This window comes from Natrix helvetica, assembly GCF_964273705.1.
Source record: "Natrix helvetica genome assembly, chromosome: 3".
Lineage (NCBI taxonomy): Eukaryota > Metazoa > Chordata > Lepidosauria > Squamata > Natricidae > Natrix > Natrix helvetica.
The window spans coordinates 39,121,639-39,142,533 of NC_138549.1; the positions used below are offsets into that span (position 1 = coordinate 39,121,639).

A 20,895-nucleotide genomic window follows, 5' to 3' on the forward strand; every position below is an offset into this window, starting at 1 on the left:
ATTTACCTAACCAGGACTGGTAAAAATGTGTTTGGCCTAAGGATAATGAGATTAATTAAAAGCAATTCGAACTATATCCTGTTGAGAATGGAAATGGAAAAGCCTGAATTAAGGACCTGAGAAATTAAGGACATTGTCCTACAGGAGGGGGGATTGCTTAATAGGGCTTCTTAAAGCAGTCATTGAAAATCAGACATAACATTGGTCCATAAAGTTCACAATCTATACCTGCTTCAAAATATGGGGAATAGAGAGGATGAGCTTAGGCTCTTAGCACAGTAAGGCAAAGGGGATTCAATAAGCATAATAAAGACCTGGTAGGATGATTCTCATGACTGGAATGCATCAATTTAAAAAGTGCATGCAAAACCTGGGCATTACCCAAAAAAGTGGGTTGTTTTTCCATTGGAAAACTGCACACAAACCCACTACCCAATCATAACAGGGATATTTAAATAAGGACTTTCCAATAAGCAGTGTAGGGTAATAAAGGAAAATGTTTGGAAAGCACTGAATTAAAGGATACAGCGTGTGCAAATATTCAGACACAAGAGGAAGAGAAAGTAGCCATTGCCACTCATTCATTTATGCAAGATGGTACCCTGTTTCCCCGAAAATAAGACCTCCACGAATAATAAGCCCAATCAGGCTTTTGAGCACATGCATTAAAATAATCCCTCCCCTGAAAATAATCCCTCCCCGAAAATATTGCAACACAGCAGCAGCGATGAGGTGACCACACTCGCTGCCTCCTGCACCTCAAAAATAATAAGACCTCCCTGAAAATTAGGCCAAGTGCTTATTTCGGGGGTCAAAAGAAAATAAGACACTGTCTTATTTTCGGGAAAACACGTAACAGCCAGGCATAAGGCTTTCATTGCAAAAGGTGGTTTATTATTCAATTAGACACAAAATGTACTGAGCGCCAATACTAAACATGGTGATTTCTTACTTGTGTCCATTTTAAAACATATCCCTCTCAAAAGAATGTTTTTTTCTTTGTTACAGTAACGCAATTTCCTATAGGTTTTAGTTTTGAGCCTTGAACTCTAGTTATTGTTTTCTCCATCTCAACAGTAAGTTCACCTCTCCTGCTTTCAACTCCTTGATTTATTACAGTAATACTTTTCCTCTGTGGAGATTCTCAGTCATGAAGTTCATAGTTGTCTGAAAAGTGCTTTTTTCAAAAGGCAACTGGAATCTTTCTTTTCCTCGAGGAAGACATTTCACCTCTTATCTAAGAAGTTTTGTCGGTTCTGGCAGGATGGTGGGATGATGGAAGGAGTTATCTGGTCATTAGTATTCTCCCAGAGAGCTCTTGAGGGTACTTGGGACTCACTAGATAAACAGATAAACTCCCAAGTGGCCTCAAGAGCTCTCAGGGAGAATGCTAATGAATGGATGACTACAAAGCAATATGACCCTTCCCCACCCCATCCTGTCAGAACTAATCCTTACATTGCCCCCATCATCCTGCCAGAACCAATGAAGCTTCTTGGATAAGAGGTGAAAGGTCTTCCTCAAAGAAAAAACATTCCAGTTGCTTTTTGGAAAAAGCCCTTTTCAGACAATTATGACCTACATGACTGAGAATCTCCATAGATGTAAAGTATTAATGTGATAAATCAAGGAGTGAGAACAGGGGAGGTGAAGAACTTACTGTTGAGATGGAGAAAACAATAACTAGAGTTCAAGGCTCAAAAACTAAAATCTATAGGAAATTGCACTGAGACTTTACCCTTTTTTTTTGTTTTACAGCTCAATTCTGACACTTTTTGAAATACTAATTTCTCTTCTCCCCTTGAACATGGTCTTTAAGGGCAGCCTCCCACAGAGTGTCATAATAAAAATGACGTGGTAATTCCTCCTCTCCCACCCCCCATTTCTTCTGTCCCAGGTCAGTCTTGTGGGTATTTCACACAGAGAGCACACCCAGATAAAGTAATTCTACTTTATTGTAATGTTACATTAATAGAATCTTGCAAATCTCAAAGTACGCACACACTGGCCAGCTGAGTTCAGCCTTTTTTAAAGCCATTTTTCGCTCTCCGCAGACTCCAGAGGCTTTATAGGAGCCTGGGAAGGACGAAAAGAGCCTCCCCTGCCCCCCCGCCCCCCCAGAGGCCCTCCGGAGGCTTCATGAGCTTCCCTGAAGCCTCCAGAACGCAAAAAAACAGCCCTATGGGCAAACCGGAAGTTCGGGAACGGACTTCCAGTTTGCTCGGAGGGTCGTTTTAAGTGCTACAGAGGCTTCAGGGAAGCCTCCTGAAGGTCCCTGAAGTCTCCGGGGGGGTCTCTGGGGGTGGCAAGGAAGGCTTTCTTCGCCCTCCCCAGGCTCCTATAAAGCCTCTGGAGCCTAGGGAGGGCGAAAAAAGGATGCAAAATATGGGGGTCGTGCCTGTAGTGTGCACATGTGCACTGGGGGGTGTCACACATTGCATTATGGGTGCGGCATGCCCCGCATGACCCCCCCCTGCACTCCCCCCATGTATGGCACGCGAGCCAAAAAAGGTTCGCCATCGCTGGCTTAGGACCTCTAAAGCTCTGTAATCAGCTGGACTAATTACAGCTTCCCCACTTCCATCTTCTCTATTCAGATCCACAGTTACAAAACAATCTCTCATCAATCCACAGAATGTCTTTTTAGGCTCACAATTTCTATGGGCTTTTGTGTTTTCTGGTTTTCTTCTTTTCTTCTCTGCCAGTCTGGCATTCCCACGAGCAGCATCCCTTTTTAAATGCAATAGCTCTTCTCAGTTGCCAACTCTCAATTGACCCCATGTCATTTTTCTCACTTCCCACTTCCCTCATTCCAGAGAGGTGCTAATTTACAAAGGCATAATTGCAAACTTTTGGAAGGGGGGGGGGGGACAACAGTGGAACAAGTCATTGTGGCTGCACAGAAAATGAAAAAATGTAAGTGAAAAAAGATATCAGAAAAGAGCAAGAATTGAAGACATTCTAAAAGATTAAAGTTCACAGGGAGATGAAGTTGGCAAAGAATTCCAAGAAAAAGCTAAAAGGGCATCTTCTTGTTCAAAGGAAAGGAAAAATAATCAGGATACCAGCTGCTCAGTGAAGATGGGTACAAAGAAAATACAGAAGTACTCACCATTTTGGTACAACAAAAAAGCATACAGTATATTCAGACCCCTTTGCTTTTGTCAATTTTGTTATGCTGCAATCTGATTCTACAGTTTTGAAATTCATTTTTTTTCTCAATCTACCTTCAGTATCCCATACAGAATTTTATAAATGTTTGTAAATGTATTAAAAAGGAAAAAAAACTGAAATATCACATTGGCATAAATATTCAGACCCTTCACTCAGTACTTTGTTGAAGCACTTTTGGCAGCAATTACAGCCTCGTCTTTTGGGGGATGATGCAACAAGCTTTGCACACCTGGATTGCAAGACTTTCTGCCATTCCTCCTTGCAAATTCCTCCTCTCAAGTTCAGTCAGGTTGGATGCAACCGTCTGTGGTCAGCCATTTTCAGGTCCCTTCAGAGACGTTCAATAGTGTTCAAGTCAAAGCTTTGGGCCACTCTAGGACATTCACAGAGTTGTCCCTAAGCCGTTCCTGTGTTGTCTTGGCCATGTCCTTAGGATCATTGTCATGTTGGAAAATAAACCTTTGGTCCATTCTGAGGTCCTGACCACTGTGGAACAGGTTTGAAGATATCCCTGTACGTTCCATTCAGTTTTCCATCAACCCTGACCAGTCTCCCAGATTTTGCTGCTGAAAAACACCTCCACAGCATGATGCTGCCACCATCACGTTTCACTGTTGGGATGATATTGGGCAGATGATCAGAGGTTTCCTCCAGACATAATGTTTAGAATTGAGGTCAAACAGTTCAATCTTGGCTTCATCAGACCAGAGATTCTTGTTCCTTGTAGTCTGAGTCCTTCAGGTGCTTTTTTGCAAACTCCAAGTGGATTTTCATGTATTTTGCACTGAGGAGAAGCTTCCATCTAGCCACTTTGCCATAAAGCCCAGACTGGTGGAGGGCTGCCATGATGGTTGTCCTTCTAGAAGTCTTTCCCATCTCCACAAAGGATATCTGGAGCTCAATCAGAGTGACCATCGGGTTCTCGGTCACCTCTCTTACTAAGGATCTTCTCCCCTGATTGCTCAGTTTGACCAGGTGACCAGCACTTAAAAGAGTCCTGGTGGTGCCAAACTTATTTCATTTGAGAACTATAGTGGCCACTGTGCTCCTATGAACCGTCAGTGCAGCAGAAATGTTATTGTAGCCTTCCCTCAGAACTGTGCTTTGCAATAATCCTTTCTCTGAGCCCCGCAGGCAGTTCCTTTGACCTCATGGCTTTTACTCTGCTACAGTAAGCATTTTCAGCTGTGAGACCTTCTATAGAAAGGTGTGTGCCTTTCCAAATCATGTCCAATCAAATTATCAAGGTCAACTCCAATCAAGTTGTAGAAACATGTCAGCAATGATCGAGAGAAATGGGAAGCACCTGAGCTAAATTTCAAGTGTAGTTGCAAAGGGTCTGAATATGCCAATGTGTTATTTCTGGGTTTTTTTTCTTTTTAATAAATTTACAGACATTTCTAAACTTCTGTTTTGTCATTATGGGGTGAATGTAGATTGAGGGGAAAAAAGAATGTCAACAACTGTAGAATCAGGCTGCAGCATACAAAAATTGACAAAAGTGAAGGGGGTCTGAATACTTTCTGAATGTCCTGTATACCCCATCACAGCTCATCCAGAACTAATGGAGCTAGCTACTGAACTGCCCAACCTTTATATGTTCCCTTTGAGAAGTCTGGAATAGTGAAATGGCAGATGACTGATGAGAGAGCAAATACTGGTAGTTCTCGTTTAGTGACAATTGAGACTAGCAACTTAGTAGTTAAGCAAAGTAGTCACTAAGTGAAACATCATATTTTTATGATGCTAGCTGATAACCCGATGTTGCCTGGATATTTATTTATGGGGGGGAAATGTCCAGACCAAAAATAATTTCTAAAGTTGGATTTTCCCCCTTACCAGAGGGAGCCCCCTTATAGAGTACTGTGAAACCTTTACCATGGCAGCTCCATTGCACTGTACAGTAGAAGCCATTTTACGGCAGTACAGTAGAATCGGACTTTTGAGTGCATGCTTAAACAAGCCCTCCCCTGAAAATAAGCCCTCCCCAAAAATATTGCAACACAGCAGCAGCCATGAGGTCTACACACTTGCCGCCTCCTGCACATCAAAAATAATAAGACCTCCCCGAAAATATTGCAACATAGCAGCAGCCATGAGGTGACCACACTCGCCGCCTCCTGCACTTCAAAAATAATAAGACCTCCCCAAAAATAAGGCCAAGTGCTTATTTCAAGGGTCAAACAACATTCTTCTTTTTTCCTTAAAGTAATCTAATTGAAAGGAATGTCAAGAGAAATTAAACTTAGGTTTCTTTCTTATTTTCAGGGAAACACAGTAGATTTCCGTTTTTCTTTGCTTTGCAGACGTACAATGGTTGCAAATGCAAGGACCAGTCACAAAGTTACTTTTACAACACCATTCTAACTGAACAGTCGCTAAACACTAAACAAAGCAATTGCTAAATAAGGACAATCTGTATCACCTATCATCAAAAAGTGGGGGGAAAGTAGATTCAGCAATTACAAGCCAGCCAATGTAACATCGATGTCTATGAAAATTCTGGAGTACAATGCAGATCTTTTTATGATATATTCTCTAAGTTTGAAAGCAATGCAGTAATAACCAGGAGACAACATAGATTTGTCGCAATAAGTTCTCAGATTTTGATTAGGGAATTTCATTCGTACATCATGGGAATCCTGTAAATATCATGTCTTTATCAAAACCTCAGTTGACTAAGGCGAATAAAAGCACTATTAAGGTGCTTGTTTTAAAATATTTTGAAAGAAGTTCACTTCAATCAATGAATTAACTGATGTTTCTTTGTGTCCAGCTATGTGACTTTCACCAGCTTGCCCTGGAGGAAATAACTGATTTGAAAGTACGTTCTTTTAAAAAAAGAAACCTAAGTTTAGTTTCTCTTGACATTCCTTTCAATTAGATTACTTTAAGAATGTTGTGAGTGCTGAAATAAAAAGAAATTGTTTCCCTCCCGTTTTTATAGTGGGAGTTTTCAAAAGTTTTAAACGTAATCTCTTTGGGCAATTTGTCTGAAAGTTGGTTGGTAGCATCATGGATAATTGCAACACTAGATATGTTTGTGAAAAACAATGGGCTGGACTTCCCTTTTTTTCCCACGGCAAGAACGCTTTAAAAATTGTTCCAACAAAATATGGAATATGGAATAGTTGAGTTGTTTACATTTTGTTCTGCAATCACCTCAGTATACTCCAGTAGAATATTCCTAGTAAAGTTTTTTTTTTTTTAATTGGAAGCAAAATACATTTTCCATTTCAGGCATAGCCTTGACATATTGTAGTATAGTGTGACATTATTTCTGATTCCATTCTATTACTCACCTACCAATTTCTGCAGACTCTTTTTTAATCTAAAGTTAACACTTCACAATGACAAAGCCATCTTGAGGATTATCTAAAGTTAACGTTTCAGGGTGACATTGTCTTTTAACACAACCCTGTAAGTTGTGTAAAAAAGAAAAGCTCCTGAAGCGAAAAACTGAACCCTTGAATCTACACTTGTTTTAAAATCAAACAAGATAACTAGCCCCCGAGCTAGACATTAGATTTTAACTAACCAAAGCTACATTCAACAAGCTGTGCTGATAGTCTACATATGATCACAATCGAGCCTAAAATTTATGTTGCTAAGTGAAACATTTAAGTGAGTTTGCCCCATTTAAGACCTTTCTTGCCATAGTTGTTAAGTGAACTACTATAGTTCTTAAATTAGTCAAACTGTTGTTAAGTAAATCTGGCTTCCCCATTGACTTTGCTTGTCAGGGGAATACATGTCCTTGGGACAGTGCAACGGTCATAAGTATGAACCAATTGCCAAGCATTTGAATTTTGATCACATGATCATAAGGATGCTACAACGGGTTGTAACTGAGAAAACTGGTTATAAGCTACTTTTTTCAGTGCCATTGCAACTTTGAACAGTCACTAAACAAACTGTTGCAGGTCAAGGATTACCTCTAGTTTAAAAAGGTAATAGTATCCTTCTAGTAAAGCAATATAATTACAAAGGAGCACTTATAATTAAGAAAGCAAGACATGTGAATTAGGTATTATAAATATATTTTGGGGGGGATTTCAGGCCTGTTTCTTCATATAAACCAAGGCTAGCATTTTCACCAGCAAGCTAATATGTACATATTAGTTGCCTTCACACCCAACAAGTAATTGACACATTATATTTTTAAGCCTGTAGGTTGGTAACATCTGCTATTTTACCCTTCTTTGGGCAGTAACAGTACATGCAACCTGAAGCATTTAGTCTTCAGACAGGCTCCAAATGAAGTTCAAACCTCAAACTCATAGTAGCAGGAAGTCAAATCATAACAGCTGCCTGAATCCTAAACACATTTTTTGGTTATAGCTTGATGATGGTAATGAACAGAATGGCTGCAATGGTCTAGTTTTAGTTTCTAATTTATACAGAATTTCTACAATTAGACTTCCATTACAGAACAGAGAACGGAAACTTGTTACGTGCCTTATATAAAGGGTTATATAAAATTAGTTTCAGATTATGGTGTGTTACTTTCCAGTTGGCCTCTCTTGAATTTCAGTAATTGTGGTTTAACTTTGGGTTAACCCAGCAAGTAAATATCGTTAGGGCTATTAGTAGCAATATTGATTCCAGTTCTAACATCTCATTTGGCCAAATTTTCAATGCTGTATGATGGGTTATGTAAAAAATCCTTTGCCATGTGATTTGGAACAGTACTGAAAATGCAAGAGCAAGGGAAGTTTCTTTGAGTCAGAAACTGAGCTAGCACTGGGTTGTTTTTTTTTTAAACTTAACGCAATAACAGAGCCTCAAGAATGTGCCCTTTCAATGAACAGAGGCCTCACATTGCTTAGTGAAATAGAAAAATATGAGCTAGAATGTGATAATCTAAGATTTTTAATGAAAAGCTTATTGTAGGAGGGTTGTGTTAGTTTTTAAAACACCGGACCCACTTTTGCAAACTAATCCTATAGAGAGACAAGTCAAGGAATAGCCAGAGATTAGCAAGGTTTAAAAGAGCTTTTAGGAAACCCATTGTGAAGTGAAAGAGCAACACAAGGAAAGTATTATTATTAAAGCAGAAATTTGTCAATGGACCTAACTTCTGACTTAAAATTTTGGAATATATTTAAAAATTTGCCCTGAGATTAAGCAAATGTACGATAAAAAATAATCAAGGGACAATTTTCATTTTCTAGCTACTATGAGTTCTAATTGATCCCACACTATGCATGTTTATATTAAAGTATAATAGATTAAAAAAAATAGATATAATCATGATTTTGACAGAAAATAGTTGAACTGTCATAGGCAGTGTCTAAACCCATATGCCCAAAATTCATGTCAATCCCTTAAAACTGAACTTCCATTGCATTTTAAATGTGCTTTGTAATGTCAGTTGGTATGTGATTCATCATCTGATCTAGATTTATTTTTGTACACTAAGGCAGGGGTCCTCAGCCCCAGTCCACTACCAGGCTAGGAACCAATCACACAAGACGTGGGCTAGTGCGTGCGGGTATGCACACGCAGGTCGACTTGCAGTTGGGTAGCGTGTGCGTACACTTAGCGCTCCGGGCCCACTGCTTGTGTGGGTTAAGCTGCGTGTGAGCATGCGCGTCAGCCTGTCACTCATGTGGCCTGGATCCCCTTCCAGCCCCAGCCAGGCTGTCAAGACGCAAAGGTTGGGGACCGCTGCACTAAGGTGCTAACTAAATGAAACAATTGTTCATCAGCCTAGCAGTTCTAATTTTATTTTTCAAAAATAGTCCGATACTTAATGCAAAGATTTAAAATTAAAAAACATGATTAGTGAAAATGTAATTTAAGAAACAAAGTGTATGTTTTGAGGTTATAAGAAAGTCCGAGACAAAGGGTCTTCCAGGAATAATTTGAACTAGGCTCTACGGGACAGAAAGAGAAAATCAGGATTAAGCAGTGATTTTGTCATGTGACTATGCGGCAGTTTGGTGTGTGTGTGTGTGTGTGTGTGTGTGTGTGTGTGTGTTCAGATCTTACTTATCTCAAAAACTCTTGGTGGGCTTGGAATATGAATGGCAAATTATCTAGATGCATAAAAACAATTACGGCAGCAGTAAGTGGAAACAAGATGGGAAATTTCCTACTTCACAGCTAAATCCCCAAGACTGCCTAGAGAATCCCAGATTTTTTGCAATTTTGGAAACTAAAAATATATCCAGGAAGAAAACAACAACTTGGCTTTTTTTCTTTTTAACTAATTCAGAAACTCTAGGCTATCTAAGACTTGAAATTTTAGTAAACACTTCTTTATTGCATCTACAATGATGTTTTAGAAGTTGGAAACCCCTGGAAAGATTTCTCACTATCAAAAGCCCTATTAAGCTGTCAGTGGGTAGTGATGGGTGTTTTATTTAGAGAGAAATTATAATTTGACATGGTCATGGCACAATTATGTAGATTTTGCATCTTATGTTAAGAATCCTGTTATTCGGAGAGAGGGAGGGAAGACAGCAGATAACATGACATTGGAAGATGGCAGCTTAATAAGTTGTTGGCTAGTGAATAGGGAAGTTAGTTAACTAGAATATAATGAATACTGATAACAGCGTTCAAAAAAGTTTTTAATAACCAAACAACTATTAAAGTTAATTGAAATATTTATAATACTATTCAGTAATTGCACAGTAGTTCCAATATACAATCAAGAAGATGCAAAGAACACAATACTTAACTTGGAAAAAAAAAACTATTGCACTGACCATTTAAAATAATTTCAGTTTTTTTAAATTCCACACTACCAATGTTTTATAAACATTTACAACACATCAGTAAATACCAAGTTCTATCTGCAGTGCAGCATAAAGGGGGTGAAGGGAATCTCCAGCCGCCAAAACAGATGTTCAACGCCCATGTATGGCACCCATGATGATAGAGAGTTATTTCCATTATTTGCCGGTATTCCTACAACAAGTTGTACGCACTCCTTGTTTAGTAATGATTAGTAGTTCTCTGGTTGCATGCCTTTGGACTGTGACCCGTTGCATCAAAGCTATTTTGTGGCACTCTATTCCGGGGCTCCAGCATTGTCTCTGGCAAGGGGCCTTCCCTCTCAATGGCCAGTTAAATAATCTTGAGTGGAGTCAGAAGCAAAAGAATCGGCATCTTCGTTGTCAGAATCCTCACTGCTGTCATCAGCAGTTGGCTCCCCTGTCAATGCTATTCGAGCATAGTCGTCCGTGTCTATGGATTTACAGAAATGGATGGCATACTTTAGTTTCTCTTCTAGAACCTGTTTGCAAGAATACCTAGGAAGCTTCAGCAGAAAAAAGCACGTGTAGGACTCAGGAAGAAAATGGTCTGGAGGATTGTATTTATCCAGAACCTGTGAGGGGAGAAGAAGAAAAAACAATTTCACTGAATGCCATTTGCATAGCACAAAATTTAAAGGGTTCACCTATCCATGCTTATAGAAAAACAAAAGGCTTATTTCTAGCAAAGAGGTTCAGAGTCCTGTTCCTAAAAAAAGGGCCCACTGAAGGTAGTTGTCACCTGCTTTTGCTTTCCCCGAGTCAAATAACAACTAATTTTGAAGCTGTGTCTCACTATCCACGTGAGACACCGCTTACTATCCACATAATAGTAATTTAATGGCGGAAACATTGTGCAAAGGAGATATGCAAGGGTGGGATTCTACAGGTTTGGCCCGGTTCGGGTGAAGTGCGCGCAAAGCGAACCTGTTGTTAAACCAGTAGGATGCTACACCTGGAGATATGTATATGTTTCACTGTGCCAGCAGCCATGCAAGTTTTAGCTAAGTATTTTGCACATTTTGGACTAGTGCTTGTGACTACCAATTACATATGAGGAGCCCTCTTGATTTGACCATTGGGTTGTTATGGTTAGTGCTTTGTGCCACTGGAATGCCATCAATGTGTTTTACAGTAAAACCTCAATTTTATGCATGCATTTGGGGAAGTAATGTCAAAGCCCATTAAATTCAAATTTGCATAATTGAAGTAACTAACATAATTTGCAGCAATTTATGCCATTTATCTAATTACACAAATGACATAAATGATGTAAATGACGTCAATTATATTAATTACTTCGATTGTCTTGGGAAAAAAAAGAACTTTATTGTGGGGGGGGAGGGGGAGCCCAAACTAGAATTTTATTTGTTACATCTGAACACTGCTGAATGGGTGTCTGTAAATTAAAGTTTCACCATCTTTCTACAGAATATTTTTTAAATGTTCTTGTTGAAGAATATTAAATCTTTTCCTACCCACATCATCTCACAATTTGTTATGGGCTGATTTAAGCCACGAACATTTAAATATACCGTCATTAAGTATTTTGTTTTAATCTCCTGAAAATAAACAACTGTTTCTTATTCAAAGTACATCACAATTCAGCAGAATAACTATGGGATCAAGAAAAAATTTACTTTCCATCAGTGACAAATATATATACACGGTGCATTACTTTCGGAACCATTTTGTTTGTATCCAAACAACAACATCATAGAAACCATGGCAAAAAAAAAATGAGAACTGGAAATCTTCAAAGAAACACCTAACAAGAACAAGTATTTCACTGTAAGTTTCCCATTTTATTTCAATACATTTACTACATTGCATGAGATAAGGGGACTTTGCTGTCCTGAAGCTCTCGAAGTCTTACCTGGATGACAAAGTCCCTGCCTCTGAAATCTGCAATAGTTCTTGGAAGTCTCGTCCTACCCCATACAAAGCGCAAAAACAGAGACCGTTCTGTGTTGGAGAAGGATTCCATCACCTCCCAAAACCACTGAATGAGAGAAGCGCTGGGTTCAATCCCTTTGTATGTAGCTACAGATTTCAAAAGATGGAGAGGAATATCTGGACTCCCACACACCTGAAAGGGGGGGAAAAAAGAAACTGCTTTAGTTTAGCTTTTATTCTCACGAGAGCTTGAAATAGAGTTCTTCATAGGAATGTATTTTTAAAATGCTACTACTAGAGATTTCATCTCTAATTTTCAGGTGCACTTTGATATATGATGGTCTCCGAAGAGGGGCATGGGAGGAGTCACACGTGGGTATTAACACAGCCCTTTTGCCCTGGAGGCTGAGGTAAATCTTGAGGCCACACCTCCGTACCTCCTCTGACCTCCCAGATTAACCTCAGCCTTCGGCCCAGCAGGAGTGTTTTTCCTGACTCTCCCTCTCTTCAAAGACTTCAAGGTTTTTTCCACAGGTTTTAGGTTGCTTACCTTCGGATTGCTTCTTCACCCCTCCTCATCCGTGCTTGTCGCAGCTAGCTCCAAAGCCTCTCCGCTTGCTAGCACGAGCCCCAGGCGGCCGGGCGGCCGCGTAAGAGGGGAGGAAGCCCCGCGCCGCAAGGACCGCCAAGGCAGCTGCGCATCTTCCAGGAGGCCTTTGCTGGACATCGTTGGAGCCAGGAACCGAAGGATCGGCTCCCAATGCTCCCGAGCGGCGGAGAATCGGGCCATAGGTCGGTGGCTGCCATCTTAGCACTCCCACCATCTTGAAAAGAGCACGTGGGAGAGCGCATGACCTGCGATCCTTCTACGGACGCCAAGAGCGCTCAGAAGACTCCACCGAAGCCAGAAGAGGCTTCAAAGGCCTGAACACGCGGTGGGGAGCCGGCGATTGGGCCGCGGATCGGTGGCAGGGACTGCTAAGAAGAGTGTGGAGCTTGGAAGAAGCACGCGCACAGCAGCAGAGGCCGGCAGAAGGAGGAGGTGGTGAACAACGTAACTGTGAGTACCATGGCGGAGGCGGCGAGGAGAAGGGGGACCAGGCCTAGATCCCCAGGGGACTCGGATCCGGGAGAGGGGACCTCCAAAGGGCCCCCAGCCACCAGAGGGAGGTCCTCTACTAGGCAAGGCCACCCCAGAGCCGCTAGGAAGGAGACCTCCTCTAAGGAGGTGCGGGTAACCAGGGCCTCTAGGAGAAATTTCAGGGCCACCATCAGCCCTTCTCCTTCCAGATCCCGCTCCCCTCGCAGACTCCCTGCTCTGGAAGAGGCCAGGTCTGGATCCCCAGGCTCCCCTAAGGGCTCAGGCAGAGGGCTTAGCTCCCTATCGCCCACGCTATCACCTGCCCACTCATCGGAGACACGGGGAGACCCTTTTGGGCGCAGGGCACCCAGCCCTGCTAGGAACCGACTGGCCCCCAATCCCCTGTACCAGGGGAGGGGTTGCAACCCCCAGATCTACACCCTGCCCTCCCAGAGCTTCCTGAAAGCTTCCAGGAGGTTTTAGCCAGGGCTATAGCTCAGGGGATAGCGTCAGGGATGAAGCACCAGTCCCAGAGTTCTTCCTGACATCCTGCCAGGGATCATCAGGATCACCCCAGGTCTTCTGCCCCCAGGGAATCCAGGTCTCCCTCCCCCTCCACTGCCAGCGAGACCTCGGAGCTGGAGGAGAGAGAGTTGAAAGAGATGGGGTTTTCGGAGGATGAGGATGCCCAGACGCTTGAGGCGCCCAATATTATTGGGCTGTTCCCTCCCTCTTTGTTTAGTTCCTTACTGCGTAAGGCCAGAGCCACGGCAGACCTGGACTCTCCTACAGAGCCCACTCCAGCGACTGCCACCCCCGGCACCAGCGGGGGGAACAAAAAGGGACCCTTCCACAGGCCCCAGGCAGAAAAGGAAGAGATCCCTATTCCAGACATGTTTTTAGAGGTGCTTAAATCCCAGTGGGTTAAGCCAGGATCTTTCCCTAACCCAGGGGGCAATGAACATAAATTTTATAATCTCAACGCTACCTTTGCCCAAGCTCTGCAGGTACCGCCAGTGGACACTCCAGTCGCTAGTTTGGCTTCATCTTCCGTGGTAGTGACTGGAGACATCTCTAACTGTCTCAAAGCAGAGGACAAGAGAGCGGAGAGGGTTATGCGTAAGTCATTTCAGGTGATAACCTGGGCTATTAGGCCGGCTGCGTCTGCTTCCTTTATTAACAGGTCCACGGTCCTATGGTTGGAGCAACTAAGAGACAGGACCCCGGCCTCAGAAGTGTGCCTATTGCAGGACATCTCCAAGGTGTTGGCAGCCACCCAGTTTTTGGCAGATGCCACCTTGGACGTGGTTACGTATGCCTCGAGAGCTTTATCGTCCTCTGTAGCATCCCGGCACTTGCTGTGGCTGTGCCACTGGCAGGCAGAATCTCGCGCAAAGTGGCACCTGGCAGGAGCTGACTACACCGGGGACAAGCTGTTTGGCTCTTCGCTGGATCCCATTCTTGTGGAAGACAAGAATAAGCGTAAGGTCTTCCCAGCCACGACCAGGCGTTCAGAGCATCGACAGGCTCCCTATCCCAGAAGAGCACCCTATCGTCCACCGGATTCGGACTTCCAGAATCAGAAGTACACGGCTTCCAGGTTTCCCAGACAGGGGGATAGGCAGTTCCCCAGAGACAGATTCAGGGGCCAGCAGCAGGGCAAGTGGCACTTTCAAGGGGAGGGGGGGCGTCCATCCTTTCCGCAGGTTCAAGTGACCCGGCCCGGGATCACCCCATCGGCAGTCGCCTCTCCCTATTTGCGGATGCCTGGGATTGCGTTACCTCAGACGAGTGGGTCCGCCAAACCGGTAGGCTCTGGCTCCAGCTGGAGTTCCGCTTGCAGCCCCTGAATAGATTCCGAACCTTCGCCTCCTCTTCAGACCCGGCCAAACGGGCCCTACTGGGCAAGGCCATTAAGCATCTGCTGGACATCAGGGCAGTAGAGAGGATCCCAGAGGGGGAGAGGGGTTCGGGCTTTTATTCTAACCTGTTCCTGGTTCCCAAGAGTTCAGGGGGGTGGAGAGCCATCTTGGACCTCAAGCTGCTCAATTCCAGGGTGGTCTACCGTAGGTTTAAGATGGCCTCTCTTAAATCCATCCTGGAGAGTATCCGACAAGGGGACTTCCTGGCCTCCATCGACTTCACAGAGGCCTACCTACACATTAGAATCGCTCCTGAGCATCGTAGATTCCTGAGGTTTTCCCACGAGGTCAACCACTTCCAGTATAGGGCCCTTCCCTTTGGGTTGGCTTCAGCCCCCAGGACCTTTACCAAGGTACTGGCCACGGCTGTGGGTCACCTTTGTTCCCTCCCGGTCCGGCTTCATTGCTACCTTGACAATATCCTCGTCTTAGCCAGGTCCGCAGCCAGTGTCGAGAAGGACTTAGGTCTCACCATCGACACCCTAAGGTCCCTGGGGTTCTCGATCAGTCTCGAGAAGAGCCAACTAGCTCCATCTACCAGGCTCCAACACCTAGGGGCCATCATAGTTTCGGTGTCTGGAGAGGTCTCCCTCTCCCAGGAGCATAGGGACAGCATTGTTCAGCTGGTGCAAAAGATCCTCAAGTCACTTTGTTCCTGTAGTTCTTCTTTCCAGGCTTCTCGGAAATTCATCTCTTGCATAGGGATTGTACCCTGGGCTCGCCTTCACGCCAGAGAGCTCCAGTGGTTCCTGCTTCCACACCAGGGAGCCGGGACGAGCGACGCCAACTTCAAGGTACTCGTGACACCCCAGGTGCGCCTCTCTCTCCGTTGGTGGATGATTCCAGCTCTGGACAGGGAATCACTATTCAGGGAGCCAGCGACGATGGTCCTTATGACAGACGCAAGCCTGTTTGGCTGGGGAGCGCACCTGGAATCCCAGATAGCCCAGGGCCGCTGGACGCCAACCGACCTACGCAACAACATCAACTGGCTGGAACTCAGAGCCATCCACCTAGCTCTGCGCCACTTCAAGACTGCAGTGACCGATCACCACGTCCTGGTCTTGACCGACAACGTGGCAGCCAAGGCCCACGTGAACAAGCAGGGAGGCACCCATTTCAAGGCCCTACGCAACGAGGCCCTCCGGCTGGGGAACTGGACGGAGAAGAACGTCCGATCAATCAGAGCCAAGCACATCTCCAGGATAGAGAACCAACAGGCGGACTGGCTCAGCAGGGAGACAGTCGACCACGGAGAGTGGCAACTCCATCCCACCATCTTCCAACAGATCTGCAGGAGTTTTGGCCGTCCAACAGTAGACCTCTTCGCAACCCCAGCGAACGGCCAGCTGCCAAACTTCATATCGAGGTTCCCAGCCAGAGGCGCCATGGACACGGACGCGCTGCGCTGCATTTGGCCGCCCGGTCTCCTCTACACCTTTCCCCCCCTTCCCCTCATTCCCGGGGTCCTGAGGAAGTTAGTGGCAGAGAGAGCAGAGATGGTCCTAGTGGCCCCCTTCTGGCCACGCCGCCCCTGGCTAGCAGACCTCGTGGATCTGTCCTCAGCCCCCCATTGCAGGATCCCGCAGGGGGAGGTGACCCTGTTCCAGGGGTCTCTGGAGCATCCGGACCCGGAGTGGCTCCATCTGACCGTCTGTAGATTGAGCGGGAACAATTAAGAGGGCCCAATTCTCCGCGAAGGTCATTAAGACCATCGAGGCGTCCAGGAGACAGTCTACAACTCGCATCTACAATGCCTCCTGGGTCGCCTTCGCAGACTGGTGCCGAGCGAGGGACATCGTCCCAGCCGCGGCTTCTGTGCCCCAGGTGCTGGACTTTCTGCAGGAAGGCATGGAAAAAGGTCTGGCCCCTAGCACTCTGAGGAGGCAGGTCTCTGCCCTTTCCATGGTCCTGCGGGGGGGGTGGACGCCCCACCTTTATCCCAGCACCCTGTCCAAAAGCGCTTCCTTAAGGGGGCGGTGAATCTGAAGCCCCCTGTAGTCCATCGATTCCCGACCTGGGACCTACCCATGGTCCTCCAGGCTCTGACCGAGGCGCCCTTCGAGCCCTTGAGGGAGGTCTCCCTCCAATTCCTGACCCTCAAGGTAGTCTTCCTCGTCGCCATCACGTCGGCCAGGAGGGTTTCAGAGCTTAACGCCCTCTCCAGCAGAAGGGACCTCTGCTCATTCCTAGACAACCGGGTCGTCCTCAGACTGGACCCCGCATTCATGCCCAAAGTCAACTCTCCCTTCCACAGAGGCCTAGAGATAGTTCTGCCGGACTTCTGTCCGCAGCCTTCCAGGGATAGAGAGAGATCTTGGCATCGCCTGAACGTCAGAAGAGCCTTGCGCATCTACCTGAAGCGCACGGTTTCCTTCAGGCACTCTGAGGCCCTCTTTGTCTCCTTTCAGACATCCACCCGGGGAGCCAAGTTCTCCCCAGCCTCCATCAGCAGGTGGATCAGATCAGCCATCTCCAAGGCCTACGAAGCACAAGGACTCCAGGTTCATGAGGGCATCACCGCGCACTCCACCAGAAGTGCTGCCACCTCAGCGGCCTGGCCCACCCAGGCTCCTATCGAGGAGATCTGCAGGGCTGCCGCCTGGTCCTCCCCCTCGCCTTTCATCAGGCATTACCGGCTAGACGCCTACGCCTCCACGGAGGCGGCCTTTGGGAGGAGGGTTCTTCAGGGAGTCTTAGACTCTCGTGGGGCTCAGGCCCAGTGATCCCTCCCATGGACATCTAGCTTTGGTATGTCCCATGTGTGACTCCTCCCACGCCCCTTTTCGGAGACTGTCAGTTGGTCTTACCTGAACTGCATGTCTCGAAGATGGCGAGGGAGTAGTCACTTCGCCCCCGTGTGTGGGTTCAGTGGTCAGTCAGGGACAGGCAGGAAGGATGTGTGTGTGTTTTATCTGTCCCTTCCTCTTCCAGGTTCTGTGCTATGACCATCGGTTAATCTGGGAGGTCAGAGGAGGTACGGAGGTGTGGCCTCAAGATTTACTTCAGCCTCCAGGGCAAAAGGGCTGTGTTAATACCCATGTGTAACTACTCCCACACCATCTTCGAGACATGCAGTTCAGGTAAGACCAACTGACATTCTTTGCATGTTTGTTCTTTTGCTTTGTTCCATTGTGTGTGTTAATTATCTCTCAACAGTTATAAAAATTCAGATCCAATGTTTGGAACCAGATAACAGAAAAATCTATTATAACCTAGCCACCAAATCCCAAAATAGTTCTGCACAATAAAACTACAGGAGAAAGGCAAATAAAAGACAGCTGACTAAAAATAATCATGAGAGTCGTATCTCTGATTCATGTGCAAGAAAAAGACAGAAAAGAGAATGTAGGCACACATAACAGAGACAATGAAATAAGCATGGATCAACATCCTGGTGTCTATATGGGAGAAGAATCAAGGAAATAGCGGGGGGGGAGAAGGGGGAGGAAATAACTGCAGTTACTGAGAATTCTGACTCCACATTTGGAAGATTTCCAGGTTATAGGAGACAGGCTGGCCTAATTTTTTTTGAATTATTCTCGATTCTTGAATGTTTAATTTTCACTTTAAGACTCAGGAACTGGTAAACATTTATTGCTGTTATTTCTATCAATTACTTAATTTCCTCTGCTCATAAATGTTCTGCTATCAAACAAACAAAAAACCTATTTTTATGGTTCACACAGGTGTAACAGAGAAGGAACCTAGATCTGGAGATTCTAGGACAAGCAGAAAAGAGGTGGGCTGATTTCAGAACTGCAAAATATGTTCTGAGTCTAAGATCTATCAAGTAAAAAAGCTAAAATAACATTTCCTGAGCTCCAGGACTCAGACTGAACAGCATTTAGTCTTCCTTTATTAAAGATCCACCAGGTTTTTTTTAACTTGATCAGAATAATTTAAGATGGAGAATAAATCATTTGTGTTATTATTAAATAAGAAAAATGTCAGAAATGCACATCTATTTTCCATCAACATCTGGACAAAAAACAAAGAGAATTATTCATTTTCACTGTCAGTGATAACTTTTCACACATCTTCCTATTATATAGAAATTGCTGGTTGTGGTTTAACATACAAGTCTAAATTGTAAATTTAGATTTTAAATATTTTTAAAGCACAAAACAGCTGTCTTATTTACTCAACCAAATCTAATTTTTAGGAAATAATGAGGCATAGCTACTGTCCTGCTTCTATTTTAAATAGTTATAAATCTATGAAGTACAAATACGTGTTCCAATTTTTATTGTTGGGCAACAACAACTGTATATACAAACCATAGTTTCCAGTTCATATCCTGTGAATAGCGAAAGAAGAGGAACAGGGACAACCCGGGCCATCCCTTCTCGAACAGCAGCCACTTGTTCATCAAATTCATGTAATCTGCCAAAACAAAATCACACCACCATATATTTGTTAGTAAGAGAACTATAACTGCTTCATAATCATATGAGAGGATGGGAAGAGATATCTGCATGTCTTCCATAATTTGCTTAGAAAGCCTGGAGAAACTATTAGTAATAAATGAGTGAATGAACATAAGATCACTGGCCCTGAAGATGGTACAAAGTTGTATTGAGTTTTTCAGTGTTTTTTTTTTCAAATAATCTGAATTATTAACAATTGCCATCTTACCATATAAATGCTCTCTTTGCTTGATTTCATCTCAACACTGACAAATAATACAACACAAATTCAATGGTGGACTAATTGTCATTTATCTTATCTTTAACTACTTTACAAACCTGTAGTTTATTGCAAGCCTCACATATTCTGTTCGATTATCCAGTGTGATATGGGTGTATTTGGAACTGAGTTGAATATCTTGGCCACTGGCATTTGGCACTGTAAATGGCAGGCTCATGGCTTCAAATTCTTCTGAGGAAGCTTCATTGTCTCGGATATACATAAGTCCAGGAATAAAATCCTTATCAACCTTTTAAATATAAAACAGAACTAAGTGAAATCTTTTCTACATAATGTTTAAATATCCTATTATTTGGGATAAATTATATGGCTAATTCATTAGTTCACATTATGATCCTTCAAACAAGTTAAGAACATATGCTTAGAGTTAGAGATATTGGCAAATTGCAGAACTATTTACAAAATGTTTAGGATTTTAAACTCTTAGGGAGAAACAATTAGAACAAGCAATCTTCTAATGAGTTGCAGAACAAGAATATAAATACCTCAAAACTCATTTTCAAGCCTGGGGAAGCTTTCATTTAATTTTGGGAATTGTGAAAAGCAGGAGAATGAATACATTTGATGAAAGGGAGTGGCAAGCTGAACATATCCCAAAGTAAGTATTTTCCATACAGTGTCAGCTTTTTATGCAAAAAGGCACTAATACTAGAATCATCAGCGGAAATATTTTATTTTGACTATCAGGTTGATTAAGGGCTCTGGAAATAAAATGTAAAATAAAGTAACCTCTAAGACTATATTGGATTACAGTTGGACGGGAAAAGTTTGGGTGAAAGCCCTTTTGAGAACTGCACAAATGTACAAGACTTGTAGGTGGGAGCCATGACACAAGCATTCCATATTCCTGTATTTGTGTCTTTTCTTACACAGAGATGCACACAGAGAGTTTCTTATTCTCCTATTCTTGGGAAAGAAGTTTTGCTGTACTAATAATCCTGACAACAAGCACCTACATGCCTTAGATAAGGGTGTGGAGGGTTTTAATCTCCTCCTATGTTCTAGATATAAATTGGATCTCAATTTAGGTAGATATAGCCCACTTACCTCCATAAATTCGAAAGTATATTTTCCACTAAACAAGCTTAAGATTGTATTGCTATCAATTAGGCAGACCATTGTCTGCTCACTTTAAAAAGAGAGAATGTCTTCAATCCTACATACAAATGCTTCCTTTTACTGTCTTCTCATCTTATCCCTCCTGAAAGCAAAATGTTATTTAGCCAAATACAAACATGTATCTAATACAAAAAGAATGGCCTTCTGGGAGTAGAAGTATGTAACCATAACCAGGTAAGACTTACGCCAGTAGTTCTCAGCCTTTTCTTTGCCACCAGCCCCTTTTCTT

At 43.7% G+C, this 20,895-nt stretch overlaps 1 protein-coding gene across 6 annotated transcripts in view; it reads right to left on the reverse strand.

Annotated features, from left to right (window-relative positions):
* Nucleotides 1-9,734: 9,734 nt before the first annotated feature.
* HERC2 (HECT and RLD domain containing E3 ubiquitin protein ligase 2) overlaps nucleotides 9,735-20,895 on the reverse strand; it is a 120,917-nt gene continuing 109,756 nt past the window's right edge. For all 6 annotated transcript variants that reach the window (XM_081946432.1, XM_081946430.1, XM_081946434.1 and 3 more), the window contains exons 90-93: nucleotides 19,586-19,776; nucleotides 19,118-19,223; nucleotides 11,815-12,027; nucleotides 9,735-10,513 (exon numbers count right to left, since the gene is read on the reverse strand). In XM_081946432.1, the coding sequence (XP_081802558.1) occupies nucleotides 10,241-10,513; nucleotides 11,815-12,027; nucleotides 19,118-19,223; nucleotides 19,586-19,776 (783 nt within the window). In that variant the 3' untranslated portion in view covers nucleotides 9,735-10,240. The remainder of the gene's footprint in view (nucleotides 10,514-11,814; nucleotides 12,028-19,117; nucleotides 19,224-19,585; nucleotides 19,777-20,895) is intronic.